Here is a 15,039-nt window from a genome sequence, read left to right on the forward strand (position 1 = left end):
CCCCACCCCTGAACGAGAAAGGGGGAGGAACATCATCAGCGTTGCCCAACGCCAGGGTAATCATGGAAATATCAGGGAATGTAAAAATGGGCCTAAAAAGTCCGCAGGGTTCGTACGGAACCTGGATAACCTGGATAAGTCAGGGATTCTCAAATTGGGGGGAAAAGTCAGGGATTTAAATAATATCGTAAAACGTCAGGGATAAATCAGGGATTAAAATAATATCGTGATAAGTCGGGGATTTAAAATTTTGTACGAACCCTGGTCAGGGAATTTTAAGAATTGGTAAAACGTCAGGGAATTCATTCTTTTGACACTTTGAAGGTAATTTTACTCTAGATCTATGGCAAATTCTATGATTATCATTTATTTCCGTGAAAGTTTGGCTATTTTTTTCAACATTGCAATAACCGTTTTACTGAAAGTCCATTTAAATTTATTAACTATTAATAAAAATAAAATATGAAAACAAAGTAAGGGAAAATCTCTTAAAATGGTCAGGGAAATCAGGGAATTTGAATCTTAAAATTTTGTGGCAACCCTGATCGTAGGTGGCCTTTGATCTCACGTCCCTGGCGTATGTTTCCATTGCGTTGACAGAGTTTCCAGGTAGAAATGATGTTACGCAGCCCAAACGGAATTTAAACTAGCCCAAAAGAACCCGCCCAACGTTACAAATGTTTCTTCTAAAATAGCCGAAATTCTAGTTCATTTTACAGCCAAAGTTTAAAGAAATAGAATAGAAACGGTTATAGAAGCTCGAAGGTTTGGTCAAATAATTACTTTTTAATACAATATCCAAACCATAACAAGTATTTTCCAACATAATATTTTTTCACAAATTTTTAAACATTGTTATTACAAATTTTTAAACATTGTTATTACAAATTTTTAAACATTGTTATTACAAATTTTTAAACATCGTTATTTCAAATTTTTAAACATCGTTATTACAAATTTTTAAACATTATTATTACAAATTTTTAAACATCGTTAAAACAAATTTTTAAACATCGTGATTCATGTTTGTGTCTTCTCAGGGCCAAGTCCAAAAGTCCGCCTCCCGCCCAAGTCTTTTTTTTATCGCAAAACGCTTTGAAAAGTAGCCCAATCTGGCGAGGTAGTGTCTCAACTGGAAACTCTGCGCGTTGAAGGACGTAAGATTTAGGCAACCAATGAGATACCTAGCCGATTTGATTGATTTTAAGGGGTGGAGCATATGGCTATAGTCAGTTGCAGGCTAAGAAAGACAAAATATATAGTACAATCGGCGCAAGGATGCCTCAGATCGTTTCCGGTTATTCCACCGCGCGAAATTTGAATTTGACCATTTTACGGTCAAATTCGAGTTTTGGTCTTTTCGTCGTCTTTTAGCGCCATCTAGAGACCAAAATTGGAATCTTTATTTTTTAATTTCATAATTGTGGTGGCGAGCAAATTTAAAAGATAAGGCATTCCTATCATTCTTAAATTTAAAATAGTATGAATAATTATTTAATTTTGTAAATTTATTTCTATGTCTTACCAGTTAAATCAGCAGTTTCTTTAAAATAGTTATCACGCTTTCTTGGGGGTAACGTTGTCTTAATGAGATATAGATGTTTAAAATTATGTTTTTATCTTTACTTGTTAACAGTAAACCTTCATCATGCTTTTTATAGTAACCTCTTGGGCTGTTTAATATATTTGGAGCTTCCATTATCGAACCTTCTTTAGCAAAATGATTTGGCTGTATTCAGTAACAAAACTCATGACAACATGAAATTAAAAAATAGATTCCAATTTCGGTTCCTAGATGGCGCAAAAATACGATGAAAATCACGAAATTTGAAATTGACCGTAAAGTGGTCAAATTCAAATTTCGCGCGGTCGACTGGCCGGAAATGGTCTGAGGTATCCTTGCGCCGACTGTACTATATATTTTGTCTTTCTTAGCCTGCAACTGACTATAGAGCGTAAGGTGGAATGGGATTAACGCAAAAAATCGTCTTAACATCTTCATTCTCCCTAAACAATAAATTATGTAATTTTTAGTAAGATACGTAATAACATAAGTGTATAATATTATTATATAAGTGTGACACTTTTACTGAGAGCTATTCACAAGGCAGACTGCATTACCTACGATTTTTAAAATTTTTAAGCCTATAAGTCAAGGGCGAAAGTTTCTGAGCGATCTGATAGGGACCATCCCAACGAGGCGCTAGCTTGGAAGTAAAACGAGCGTCGGCGGATGACTTGTAATGTGTGCGCTTCAGAACCAACTGGTCGACCTCCATTTCGAAATCTCGATGATGTTGGTTGTAATAAGCGGCCTGTCTAGATTGGGCTGCTACTAAATTCGTTTTTGCCTGAGCAACCGCGGAATTTATTCGGTTTTTAATTTCAATAGCGTGAGCGTTAATTTTGCTACTATCAAGGGAACTATCGGGTTCGACGGGGTTGCCAATGTCAGACGCGGTTCGCAATTCGCGCCCGAAGTTTAAGTAGGCAGGGGTAAATCCTGTAGACTCTTGGGTAGCTGTTCGCAATGCCATCGCGTATTGCTGAATTCCCAGGTCCCAGTCTTTATGAGTCTCACCCACGAAAGTGGCGATCATGGTGGAAAGAGTGCGGTTGACGCGCTCCGTCTGGTTCGATTGGGGCGAGTAAAATGACGTGTAGCGATTTTTTACGCCTAAAATTTTGAAAGTATCCCTCATAATACGAGAGACAAATTGTTTCCCGTTATCGCTTACAACGGTCAGCGGTAACCCGAATCGTGTAAAAACATGGTCTACTAACAAATTGACAATCGCCTTAGTCGTAGCCCGACGCAATGGAAATATTTCTACCCATTTCGTCATCATATCAGTAATGACGAGGAGTTGCGTAACGCCACGCCTACTGGGGGTGTAGGGACCTTTAAGATCTATTCCGATCACCGTCCAAGGGTCTGTAGGAGACGCGGACTTCATAAGTCCCGGGGGCGCGCGCTGGGGCACCTTATGCCGTTGACAGGCGTCGCAAGATTGGACGTAGGTACGAACGCCTTTGGTCATCCCATCCCAAAAATAGCGCTCACGAAGACGACGCAGGGTTTTGTAGTTACCTAAATGTCCGGCCGACCTGATATCGTGGTTTAATTGTAGGACTGTGTTACGCAACGAAGCAGGCACCCAAATTTTGAAATTGGAATCAACATTAGCTAATTTGTTGGGAAGCCTATGTAAAACGCCATCTATGATCTTACACTGTTTAAGTATCAGCGCACTCTTAGCCGGAGCGATAGAGGGTAAAGGGGCACTATCAGTTAAGGATGTCATGAAAAGACCAAGGTAATCGTCCTTGTTTTGTTCGGCAACTAAAATATCCGTGGAAAAAGCAATGGGCTCAGAGGGAGTGCCTAAAGCTACGGCTAAAGTGACATCAGTGTCAGGAGGGGGGCTCGCCAGCGAAACCTCCTCCTTGACTGTGTCCAAACGAGAAAGCGCGTCCGCAAAAACGTTTTGGTCGCCGGGTATATGGTGCACCGAATAATCAAATGCCTGCAATTTCGCATACCACCTCGCGTATTTGCCAGTGGGATCGGGGGTTTTAAGAAGCCAAACTAACGCGGAGTGGTCGGTGTACAACTCAAAATGTACGCCCTCTAAATAATGGCGGAACTTTTCACCAATGGCCCAAACAGCGCCAAGAGCTTCGCGTTCGGTTGTGCAATAGTTTCTCTCCGCGGCAGTCAGTGTGCGGCTAGCATATTGAATAACCTTCAATTTGTTATCGCGTTTCTGCAGAAGTACGGCTCCAAGACCGGTACTGCTCGCGTCTGTCTGGACAATGAATGGTTTTGAAAAATCCGGGGCGATTAGAACAGGGGTGGAAATCAAAGCCGCCTTAAGGATATTAAAGGCCGCGGTGTGCGATGTGGTCCAAACAAATGGAACATCTTTATGGAGAAGGGCGGTTAAAGGCGAGGACAAGGCTGCAAAACCCTTAATAAAGCGGCGGTAGTAACTTGCCATTCCGAGAAAAGACCTTACTGCCTTAACGTCGCGCGGTACTGCCAATTCGCTAATCGCTTTAGTTTTCTCGGGCGCAACCTTGATTCCCTCCGTGCTAACTATATGACCTAAGAGTGGGGTTTCGGTTTGGCAAAATTTTGATTTGCTCGCTTTAATTGTTAAGCCCGCGTCAGAAAGCGTTTTAAAGACCTTGCCTAGGGTTACCATATGTTCTTCAAAAGATGTGGATATTATTACTAGATCATCTAGGTAGGCATACACACCTTCGGGGCCCATATGAGAAAACAGCCTGTCAATCATGCGTTGAAAGGTTCCTGGCCCGTTGCAAAGCCCGAACATTAGCACCTTTGGTCTATAGAGACCATTATGCGTAATGAAAGCGGCTTTGTCGCGACTGGAGTGGTCAAGGGGTATTTGCCAATACCCCGCTTTAAGATCAAGAGTTGTTATAAATTTAGCTTCGCGCATGGAGTCAAGTATGTCATCTATCCGCGGGAGGGGATACGCGTCCTTAATGGTAACTGCGTTTAATTTACGGTAGTCTATACATAATCTATAACCGCCGTCCTTTTTAGGGACGATTATGCAAGGAAAGCTCCACGGGCCATTACTGGGTTCTACCAACTCTTGAGCCAACATGTCGTGAACTATTTCATCTATCTTTTCTTTCTTGAAAGGGGAATAACGGTAGGGAGCGCAACCTATCGGGATCGCGTCCCCTGTATCTATATAATGACACGTAGTATCGGTGAGACCAGCTTTGGAAGCGAACAAATTTTTATATTTATACACCAAAGTTTCTAATTGGGAGCGTTGGTTAGTATCAACCTTCGCAAGAGACAGAGCGGATTTTAAATCATTTTCGTCAATTTCGACGGGTTCCATGTGACAAACTAGCGGATCGCTTCCTATATGGTCATCACTTTTACTATCGGAGTGAAAATGAAAAAATTCGGCGGGCTTATCAGCCCAGCAATAACGCATGTCTCTATAATTAGCGATCATGCCATGTTTCTGCAAAAAGTCCATCCCCAAAATACAATCACACACTAAATGTGGGACAAAATAAACTAGGTTAGAATCGGATTTCCCTGGCAGAACAAAAGTTGCATTGGCGGTGCCCGAAGAGGTAACTCGCGTTTTATTGGCTAGCTTAATGCCAAGCTTATGGCGGTGACGGGCATTGTTCACGGGTGTTAATTTATCTCTAAAATTATCATTGACCAACGTAAATGTTGATCCAGGGTCAACCAGTGCCAAACAACTCGTGCCATCAATTGAAATCCAAATCCAAGCCAGTTTTGGGCGAGGTGAAACCTCACTATTTACATTATTTACAATAACGGGACTTATTGGGTCTTCCCGCTGGGAGCGCCTGTCCTTTCCCCCACGGTTCTCGCGTTTCCCTGCTGATTACTTCGCTTAGGGCAACGGGGCTTGATGTGACCTTTCTCGCCACACAAATGACATGTAGGAACAAATGGCTTAGCATTGGTGTTTAGTTGGCTAGAGGGCGCCACGGGCGGCTGGGGGTTCGCGCGCTTAGGGCAATGATTTTGGTAATGACCACGGTCACCACAGGACATACAGATGACGTCCGGCTTTCTGGGTCTAGAGTGGAAGGACGGACTTGCGCTATTTATGTTTTGTTGAGCAGCATTGCGACGCGGGTCTTGCGACGCATGCTCAACCTTGACTGCGTCTGCTAATAATTCTCTCACGCTGGAATAGGTACGGGTCGCTAGTGACTTCCTAATATCCGGCAGTAGGTTACGCCGTATGTGCCTAATTTGTTCTCGCGCGGTTAAGGGCTCGCTAAGTTTGCGCATAAGCGTAAGTATGGCCTCAATAAAATTGCTAGACTGTTCGCTAGGTTTTTGGAAACGACTATCTATTTGTTCGAGTAGGAAGTCGTCATCCGTATCATGTTGATATTCGGCCTTAAGGGCACTTGAAAAATCCGCAAAACTAGAAAATGGGTTCTGCTTTTCAAACCAATCTAGCGCGGCACCTGTCAGCATATTGGGCACCCAACGCTTTACAAAAATATCCTCGGGGCAATCTCGACTAGCTAATATCTGACGCGCTTTAGTCAGAAAATCTTTCGGACTCATACCCGTTGTCGAACCAGAGAAATTGGGCATACTAATCGAGGGAACCCACGACTTTGGCAAACCTATCGAAGCAGCCTGTCCATTACCTGCACTACTTCCGACCTGGAGACTGCCAGGGGAAACGCCTAAAGTGGGATTTGCGATGATAGGAACAACGCTAGAAACTAACTGATTACCTTGGGTTACAACCGTTAAAGGTGCGCTAACATTTCCGCCTAAGACAATACTCGAACTAGAAGCTAAATTAGCAGGGGTCGAAAAGGTTGGGACATGGGTACTTGGTACGAACTGGGCAGTACCTGATTGAGCCGAACTTGCACCCGGAAAAACCGTAACGGGTACAGGCTGAACTAATTGCACGGTGGGAGCTTGCTGAGCTGCTAACTGATTCGTTAGGAAAGCTACTTGGTCCATTAATAGTTTCATTTGCTGCTGCATTGCTAGCATAGGGTCAGTTACTGGCTGCTGCGGGGGAGGGGCGTTATTCTGCTGTTGAAACGGACTTAAAGCACCCGACGTTAATACGGGGGGCGTAGAGGGGGACGAAATACCGCCAATAGAAACGGGGAGACCAGTATTTCCAGTTGCACCCGTACTCGCCATCTTAGACGTCGTTAAAGAATTCTTATTTACGGAGGGCGGGGTACGAAGGCGACTACTTTGTCGTCGTTCAAATCGCTCGTTTCGCTCAAAAACCTTAAAATCCTTGAAGCAAAGCTCGCAACTTAAATCTTTCCTATAATGGGGTAGGCACTTAGCATGCTTAGCTTTAAAAGGCATAAAGAGTCGCTAAACCTCTGATCAAAAAAAAATTTTAAAATTTTTACCCACAAAAATTTAAAAAAGTAAGAAAAAGAAATGTCAGCCTACTAACGCAAATTTTGGCGCCAAAAAGCTAAAATTTTGAAAAATACATATATCACTATGGATACGAATTAATAAATCAAGCTAATCGATTAAACAAATCGCCACGGTCTTCCCTAAGGTTCGTGTAAATTAAATTTATTAAAGCGACAATTAATCAAAAAGCGAGGAAGAAAAAAAAATAAATTTAGCGCATTATTTAGTTGGCTTCTACGGTTACGTACTTCCGGCCACAATGAACAGGTTGAGAAATTAAAATTAAAATTTTAGGGACAAAAATAAAGCCTTCATAAAAATAATCCTGCGAGAGACCTAATCCCGGACGGACCCCCAAAATGAGACACTTTCTTTAGCCTGTTTATAAAACTAGGGAATAATAATTGTAAAGATAATAAATCAGTTGTCTAGGGGAAGATAAACTTAAAGTTAATTGCTTAGTGTCATCATTAAAAATAATCAAAATTAAATACGGGTTGGTCTCGGTAGGAAAATATTTAATGAATGGATAAAATTATATACATTGGGAAATTATCAATTAGTTAAGACAAATGATATTAATACTAAATAACATAAAACAAATATTTCGCGTAAACAACAATCAATGGGCTCAATTAATATAAACTAATAGTTCAATTTCGCGAAGGCTGGTTTACCCCTTTTAAAATACGTTTTTCACTTACGATACCGTCGACGGTTTTATCGTTGGTCGTCTTCATAAACAAAACAGCATACGGCGGCTTGGAGTTCATCAGCTCGTAGCGTCAGCATCCAGTTCGTTGATAATGGTGGATCAGGTCACAATAGCCGCGATCGGTGAAAACAGTGGCCGAGCGCGTACTTAATTTTCCGCATAGTTTATTTATTTAGCGCGTACTTTATTATTTTAAAGTACGGTGCCGGAGAGTTGTCTGAAGCATTGGACAAGGAGGCAGGAGCCTTCAGCCGATCAGAAAAACTGCTTTTTGTAGAGAGGGCCCTCGAACAAGTGTTTAACAACCGAAAAACGGTCTTCTTCGTTTTTCGCCCCCTCCAAATTGGGGTCGGATATTGGGCCTGGTCAGCGTGGTCGGAAAAAAACCTCCGACGTCACACATTCCAGTGAAAGCGATGTGTGGTTTCCAAATTTCGCAACACTGTGAAATTCGAGGAACGCATAGCATATCTACAGGATAAACCAGCTCGGGGTATCACCAGCCTTTGTCAATTTTTAACATAAAAGAAATGAATACAAAATGTTCGAAATTTTCCAAGAGCCATTTAGAGTATATTTGGAATGTTTGGTTTTCAATATTTTTGGGAAGTTTTATTTTTCCTAATATATTTGGGAATGTGTATTTATTTTGTTACAGTAGCCTTTGCCAACGCCTCGCTAAGGGTAATTTGTTTCTTGTGTTGACGTCACTCCGTTACTAGCTCCCACTAAAATATTCCCCAAAGTGACCAACTCATGGAATAATATTATAGTTTTATGCTAATAACAATAAATTAAAGTGTTAATATGTTTTCATTTTCTAATAATAGGACTCCTTAGAAAGGCCATACGGTGTCAAAATCCATAACAAATTCGAGATGCATAAACCTAAACCTCTCTTTACATTCAATCATCCAAACATTGGTACTTATTATATTTAAGTTCATAATTAAGAACATTCTTAAATTTTGAAAAATTTATTTCAAGATCGCACTGATGATAACACTCGGTATAAAAGCTTAACATTCCGTGTCAAGATCGACAGCATTCTGCATGGTTTTGCGGGATATTTCGACGCGATTCTCTACAAAAATATCAAATTAAGTAAGTTTATAATACGATTACGCGAAAACTACTTATGGCAGAAGTGTATTATCTATCTCTTACGAGAAAAGTATTCATATCCCAATCATGTTAATGTTATTCACTTGTAACATGTACCTTCATAGGCTCCCGCTGATTTTTCAAAATGCTTTTTGGAAGAAAACATTGTAGGGGTGAAATTCATCATATAATAATAATCAGCTAGGCCAATACCCGAGGCACCATCCTATAGGCCCAAATCATCTAGCCATTAATTCAGGTGGCTGTGTTTCAATGCGTATGAGGTTGGTGGCACGCCAACAGCTCCCTGCACTTACTATAACCGTAATAAACATACCGCCTAACGAAGAACCGTTTCTGACTGTTTGAAGACGAGCAAATATAACGCACTTCAACGCGCGCCTCCCAGAGGGCGCAATGGTCGGGAAAACACGTGAAAAGCAGAGATAAAATTTTATGGGTTCGTAGATAGCACGCGTGATTGGGAAAAACGGGTTGTTGCGTTATCGACGCCTCGGTCCATTTAACTCCTAGTCATGTCTCCCGATAGTACATATTCCTATGCTGTGTCATTTTAACAAATTTGCTAGTCGAGCGTGCGAAGGTGCATGTTTCATTTTTATGGCCTAGATGACTACTTCTCTCGTAAGATAAATGAACTTCTGATTGTTCTTAGAGAGAATGACAATGTTGTGACGATCAGTCAGTTCGCAAGTGGAAAAAATCATGCGTTTTGTGAAAAAAGCATGAAAATTTGTATACATACATTTTTTTATATGCTCAATCGATTTAAGACGGGAGGACATCCGTAACTATTACCATATGTAACATAATTACTCATAAGTATGCCTCTGTATAACATTTCCATTGAAAAAAATTCAATGAGTTCTTGTTTCACGCGGAACATACATTAAGTGGACCCAAAAATGCAAAAATGCTTATAATCCTTGCGCTATACAAAAGGTTACCATGGAAATTAAATCATGTGATCGCTAGGCACGAGCTAAACTTGACATTAGCAAAGCCAGAAACGCGCGAGGAATTCTCACTAACTTCCGTTTCCCATCAGTAAAGTTAATGACGCGTATTTCGTCACGGAATTGTAAGTGACGTAATTTACGTCATATCCCGTGAACAAGGTTTCATTAACGAAAATGCTTTTATGGCATACTTATGAGTGATTATGTTGCATATGCTATTACGTAACGGCCGTAAAAAGCGATTAAAACACGCCGTATAGTACAATCGTCCTACTCTAACGACCCCCAGACAAAGCGCCTGTCCACGTGACTCGTTCGTATGAGAAGGAGAAGGGTTTGTTTAAGGGGGCACCCGTAAAAGAATTTTCTAACATTTTCTCCACTAACTTGATCGGTTTTTAGTATAAACGTAAATTCATAATTCTATTTTTCAAATCGGAAATAAAACAAAATTGCAAAGAAGAATATATATTCTTCAATTGTCGAACCTTTATACATTATTTATCGAGGTTAGAAATTTCTCAAATATAACAGTTATTACTTAATTTACGTTACATATACAAATACCTGGAATTCAAATATATTACATATTAATCAAAAAAAATATCTTTAGGGTGGCTCGATTTGCTCTGACCAACCTTTTTGATCAAAAACTAATTGAGATATAATTTTGAAATTTTCAGGGTATGCGTATTTAGTTAGGAACGCTTTGAATTTTATTTATTTTTTTATTTATTTTTTGACCGCTATGTGCTAGGGAACAATTTTCAACGATGAAGTTGTAGAACATACTTGAAAACCTACAAATAATATCAAGTACGCCATAGCATGATAGCAGGCCAAAGGGTTGTTTTACTAAGCTTAGTTAAATTAATTGTTTTTGAGAATAATACGTCAACAAACAAGTGATATAAAGATAAGTTGGTCTAATAAAATTTGTTTTTTCTTAGTTGATTTGTACAAAGGTTTAATTTAGTTTTAGTATTTAAACCAAAATAACCCAAAATGAAGCGCAGTCTGAGCCTTGCAAGTTCAACGATGCATGTGCATTCCGCTGAACAGCGCGCTTGAATGATCGAATTAGTTTTGGTGATATCGTTCGTGGGTTTGACTTTTATAACTGGTTAAGCAACATGGAGATCGAAACTCCGAATTTTTTTAATCTGCTCTTGGTGACCGATGAGTGTTGGTGTGAGAGACGGACCATTTGACCACCAAAACAATCACATGTGGAGTGATGTGAATCCACGATGGGGATTTCCCCACGACCAACAACAACAATTTCGGTTAGACGCGTGGGTGGGTCCGGTCGGAGATGGTGTCATGGCTAATTTTTTTCTGCCAAACCGTCTAAATGGGCAAAGTTAATTATCTTTGTTACAGAATGAAGTCGCGGACGCATAAGAAGACACTCCTCTGGCCAACTACGGACGACTCTGGCACCAACATGACGGTGCGCCTCCACATCAACCTCGAGCTGTAGTAGGCTACCTTTACGCTGAATTACAACAATGATGAATAGGATGAAACTGAGCAATCCATAGGCCTCCAAGGTCGCCTAACCTCACACCGACGTACTTCCTACTGTGGGGTTTCATCAACGATCATGTCTATGAGATGCCTGTTACAAGCCTGGTCGAAATGAGTTAGCGTATCATCGATGCTTTTCAATTGGTCACTCCCGACATGATCCAGCGCAAAAATATGTATCGTGGCAGACGGAGCAATCGTGGAACCATACCGTTAATGTCGCAACCCTTTCGTTACTGGCCCTAAATGGGTTAGAGTGTGCAATAGCTGGTGGCTTAACCGGGGAGTTGGGGCCCGGCTCTTGTAACCCATAAGCGCGGTGTACTGGGAGATGTTAGCTCTGGTCAAATGGTCCTATCTCCACCTCCGATCTCGATCAGGTATGGGCTGGAAACTGAGCTTCGAATCAGGATAGCGGATAGGGTCCATTCAAACTGGCCGCCTCGGAGGATTGGGTAGCCTGCTGTGGGGCGGCGGGCCTCCGTATGAGGCGCAGTGGTCCTGTTTCCCGGCCTCTTGGAGCACACCGGGATCTCCGGTGCCAATTGTGCCGGGTTATGTGAACCGATGTGTGCCCGTCGTTCCCCTTCAGGAGCTCTTTCTGAAGGGTGTGGCTCTCTACCTACGTAGGTAGGGTATCGGCTGGGGTTGCTATAGCATCCGCTCTTATTCCCACTGCTGTGTGTGAAGTGAGGGGTTGGCCATCCCATTGTTCCACCTTCTGCTGGGTTGAGCGGCTTGCGCTGAAAGTGAGATCGTCAGCGGTAGTATTCTATCGCTGCCTTGGCTGTTCTGTCACCTGTCTGGGCTGTGGACGCTGGCGTAAGGCAATATGATAAGGACCTCCGGTGGTGTGCACTCTCTTTGCGGTACACCGGGCTACAAATCTGATACACTTGCTCCCAATTCCCCTCATGCTCTAATAGTAAGCTCCTCCCCCTTAAGCATCTCAGTCTGGCAGTGCCGGCCCGAGGCAAGTTTTAGGATGGAGCGAGAACCGATTATGGCGACCCCCTTGCTTGCCCCTAACATAAAAATATTTGTTTCCTTTTTTTACCACTGAGACGCCCCTGAGACTTGGCGCCTGGAGCGGCCACTTTGTTCGCCCCAGTGGCGTAGCCAGGGGGGCACAGGGGGCACATGCCCCCCCCCCGAAACAAAATCCTGGCTACGCTACTGGTTCGCCCTATGGTAGGGCCGGCCCTGCAGCCTGGTATCTCTTTGGTTCCATAAACCTCCGCGATTGAAGCGCACGTTTTCCCCTCTCGTGCTGGTAGAATATTTGACCTTGATGCCCTCTGATTGTCTAAATGTTGTCATGCTCCCTTAGCACCAACAAATACATTCTTATTTAATCTATTTTAATTTTCTGTCATTCGCTATGCAGGTATTGTACCGGAAACGCATACAGAAGGCATGTTTAGTTGGTTCCCAATTTATTTTCCAATCAAGGTAATTCCTCATTGCTTATGCGCGACTCGAAGTCATTGTTACCTGCCAGCACTAAGAAAGGCAGAAATTTTCCACTAAAAGTGATCTTTCTGAAGAAATTTTCCATTAGAGTTAGACTATAATTTTATTTTTATATATTTATAAGTTTTCATTTTTTATATTCTTTATTATTTAGTTTTTTTTTTAAATTGAATTGAAAGCAACAATAATTACCTCAACCATAGTCATTCACATTAACTTTAACTTCTGCTTTATGAATGTCGTTGGAACCCTGTTTTAAAGAATACTTATTCAAAAACTATTGATTGGACAGAAAACATTTGATTTTTCTATATAAATTAACATGTTTGGTTTGCTTTGAGAGCACCGTTGCAGAATTGCAAAATGGTGGTTGCTCTTATTTTAAAATAGTGCCTCTTAAACCACGGAAGCTGACGCCATTTTCTGCGGATTTATATTAAAGTTAAATACTGACTATTTTTTCTCTAGTAGTCTCAGGTAACATTGGTATCGAGTATTATTCGATAGTTTTTGTCGCCTTGTTCATTGTATTTCGAACAAAATAATATGAATTTGGCAAACGTATATACAATTTCTTTTCACTTTCAGGATGGAGTATTTATAAGCGCCAATTCGGATATCGAAGTGGATTTTTGGAGATGCTGCGACGTGAATCAAGTTTGGTACGAATACTGCTTGACCAAGCCCATAAGCAGCGGCATTCACAACCCAAATGGTCGTTCATACGCCATTGGACTTCAATCGAAACCTTAATTTTTTTTAATTACTACATGCATTAAATATAATTCTTAATTAATAATAAAAATTTGGCATTTATTAGGTTTTCCATAAAGAATATGTTTTATATTATATTCCTTTAAAAGTACACGTGATCGTTTGAATTTCTGAATTTCATGTTCGTTCCCGGAAATAGGTACAGAAAAATCCAATTTAATTGAGTGAACATTTAAATTAATCTTAATCAAATTTATTTACCTTTTATAAACCAAATTTAATTTAATTTGTTTTGAATTGACTTAGCTAGGGATCCTAGTTTTGTACCTTTCCATAAACAAATAGAAGTATAAAATGATAATTTAAATCAATTATATTTAAAAAAAATGACAACCCTGCTGCTGTCACGAAGAACGGGGAGGTGTGACCTGAAATTAGGGCTCTCTTTTTTAAACGATTCTTTGATCCTTTATTTGAAATGATATATTATGAATTTATTTAATATTTTACATAAAAAATATTAAATACAAGGTAAAAATCATCTAAGGAATAAAATTTATGTCAAATTAATATTAATGGGTTATAATAAAATATTTGGTTAAAATATAACTAATCTAAACAATTATTAAAACTGGATTAGTTGAAATACCGTATGAATAAAGTCTCAAAATTAAATTTTGAATGTCTCACACAGTATGAAATCTCAAGATACAATTTTGAATGTCTCACACAGTACGAAATCTCAAAATAAATTTCTAAATGTCTTGGAAAATTTACATTGTTTTTATTATTATTTTCGAGGGAGCGAATGACGAGATCACGGGATTGGAATTGCATTTTTTCTGCGATGCGAGTAAAATATCTAACGCAACCGCGGTTTACGTAAGATTCGAAACAAAATCTGGTGCAATAGGCGTAGGTTCAGTTGCGGCTAAAGCCAGAATTGCTCCTCTAAAACTATTACAATACCAGGAATTATCTCTGCCTAAATTCCAATTACTGGGTGGCTTATTATTTTGTGCAATCGCTGCTGGGGAAGGAAGGGATGTCTCCATTCTCGAACGCGTATTGGGAGTACCTTTGTTTCCCAGTGCGTTTCCGGAGGAGTTTGGGTAAGGCGGATCTAGGGTTTTTAGATTCGCGGTTTAAGTTGTAAACATTAAAACCAGATCCGGAATGGTTATGAGAAACGAAGGGGGTACTGGTGTTTCTAAACGCAGCCCAAGATAATATGGCGCGAGCCATGGCTCGTGCTTTGCGCGAGGCCTTGGATGGTTTGCGGGAGCAAGCGCTGCTCAAATCCCGAGGGTAAAATTTAATGTAGAAGCGCCGATCTACATGGGACCAGCGGTAATGGTCAAGTTGAGCAGTTCCCATTAGCGCATATTCAATTGCGCGAGTTTCATTTGCGCAGATAATTTATATTTGCAAGGTTTTCCGTTGGCGTGGTTTTCTCATTATTTTAATAATATATAGAAAGCCTTTTTTCCTTCGAAAAAGGTATTTCGTGTCGTTTTTTTTCAATAAATATGTATATAGCATTCAGCAGAACTGCTAGTATACGGTTT

The 15,039-nt window shown here is 40.6% G+C and overlaps 1 protein-coding gene across 1 annotated transcript in view; it reads left to right on the forward strand.

Annotated features, from left to right (window-relative positions):
• The window catches only part of LOC149944528 (protein arginine N-methyltransferase 5-like), a 38,501-nt gene extending 24,863 nt beyond the window's left edge, over positions 1 to 13,638 (forward strand). Inside the window, exons 13-16 of the mRNA XM_090176381.1 lie at positions 8,501 to 8,594; positions 8,658 to 8,774; positions 12,672 to 12,736; positions 13,346 to 13,638. Of these exons, the coding sequence (XP_090032507.1) occupies positions 8,501 to 8,594; positions 8,658 to 8,774; positions 12,672 to 12,736; positions 13,346 to 13,510 (441 nt within the window). The 3' untranslated portion in view covers positions 13,511 to 13,638. The remainder of the gene's footprint in view (positions 1 to 8,500; positions 8,595 to 8,657; positions 8,775 to 12,671; positions 12,737 to 13,345) is intronic.
• Positions 13,639 to 15,039: the final 1,401 nt, after the last annotated feature.

This window comes from Leiobunum rupestre, chromosome 5, assembly GCF_980474605.1.
Source record: "Leiobunum rupestre chromosome 5, qqLeiRupe1.1.hap1, whole genome shotgun sequence".
Classification (NCBI taxonomy): Eukaryota; Metazoa; Arthropoda; class Arachnida; order Opiliones; family Sclerosomatidae; genus Leiobunum; species Leiobunum rupestre.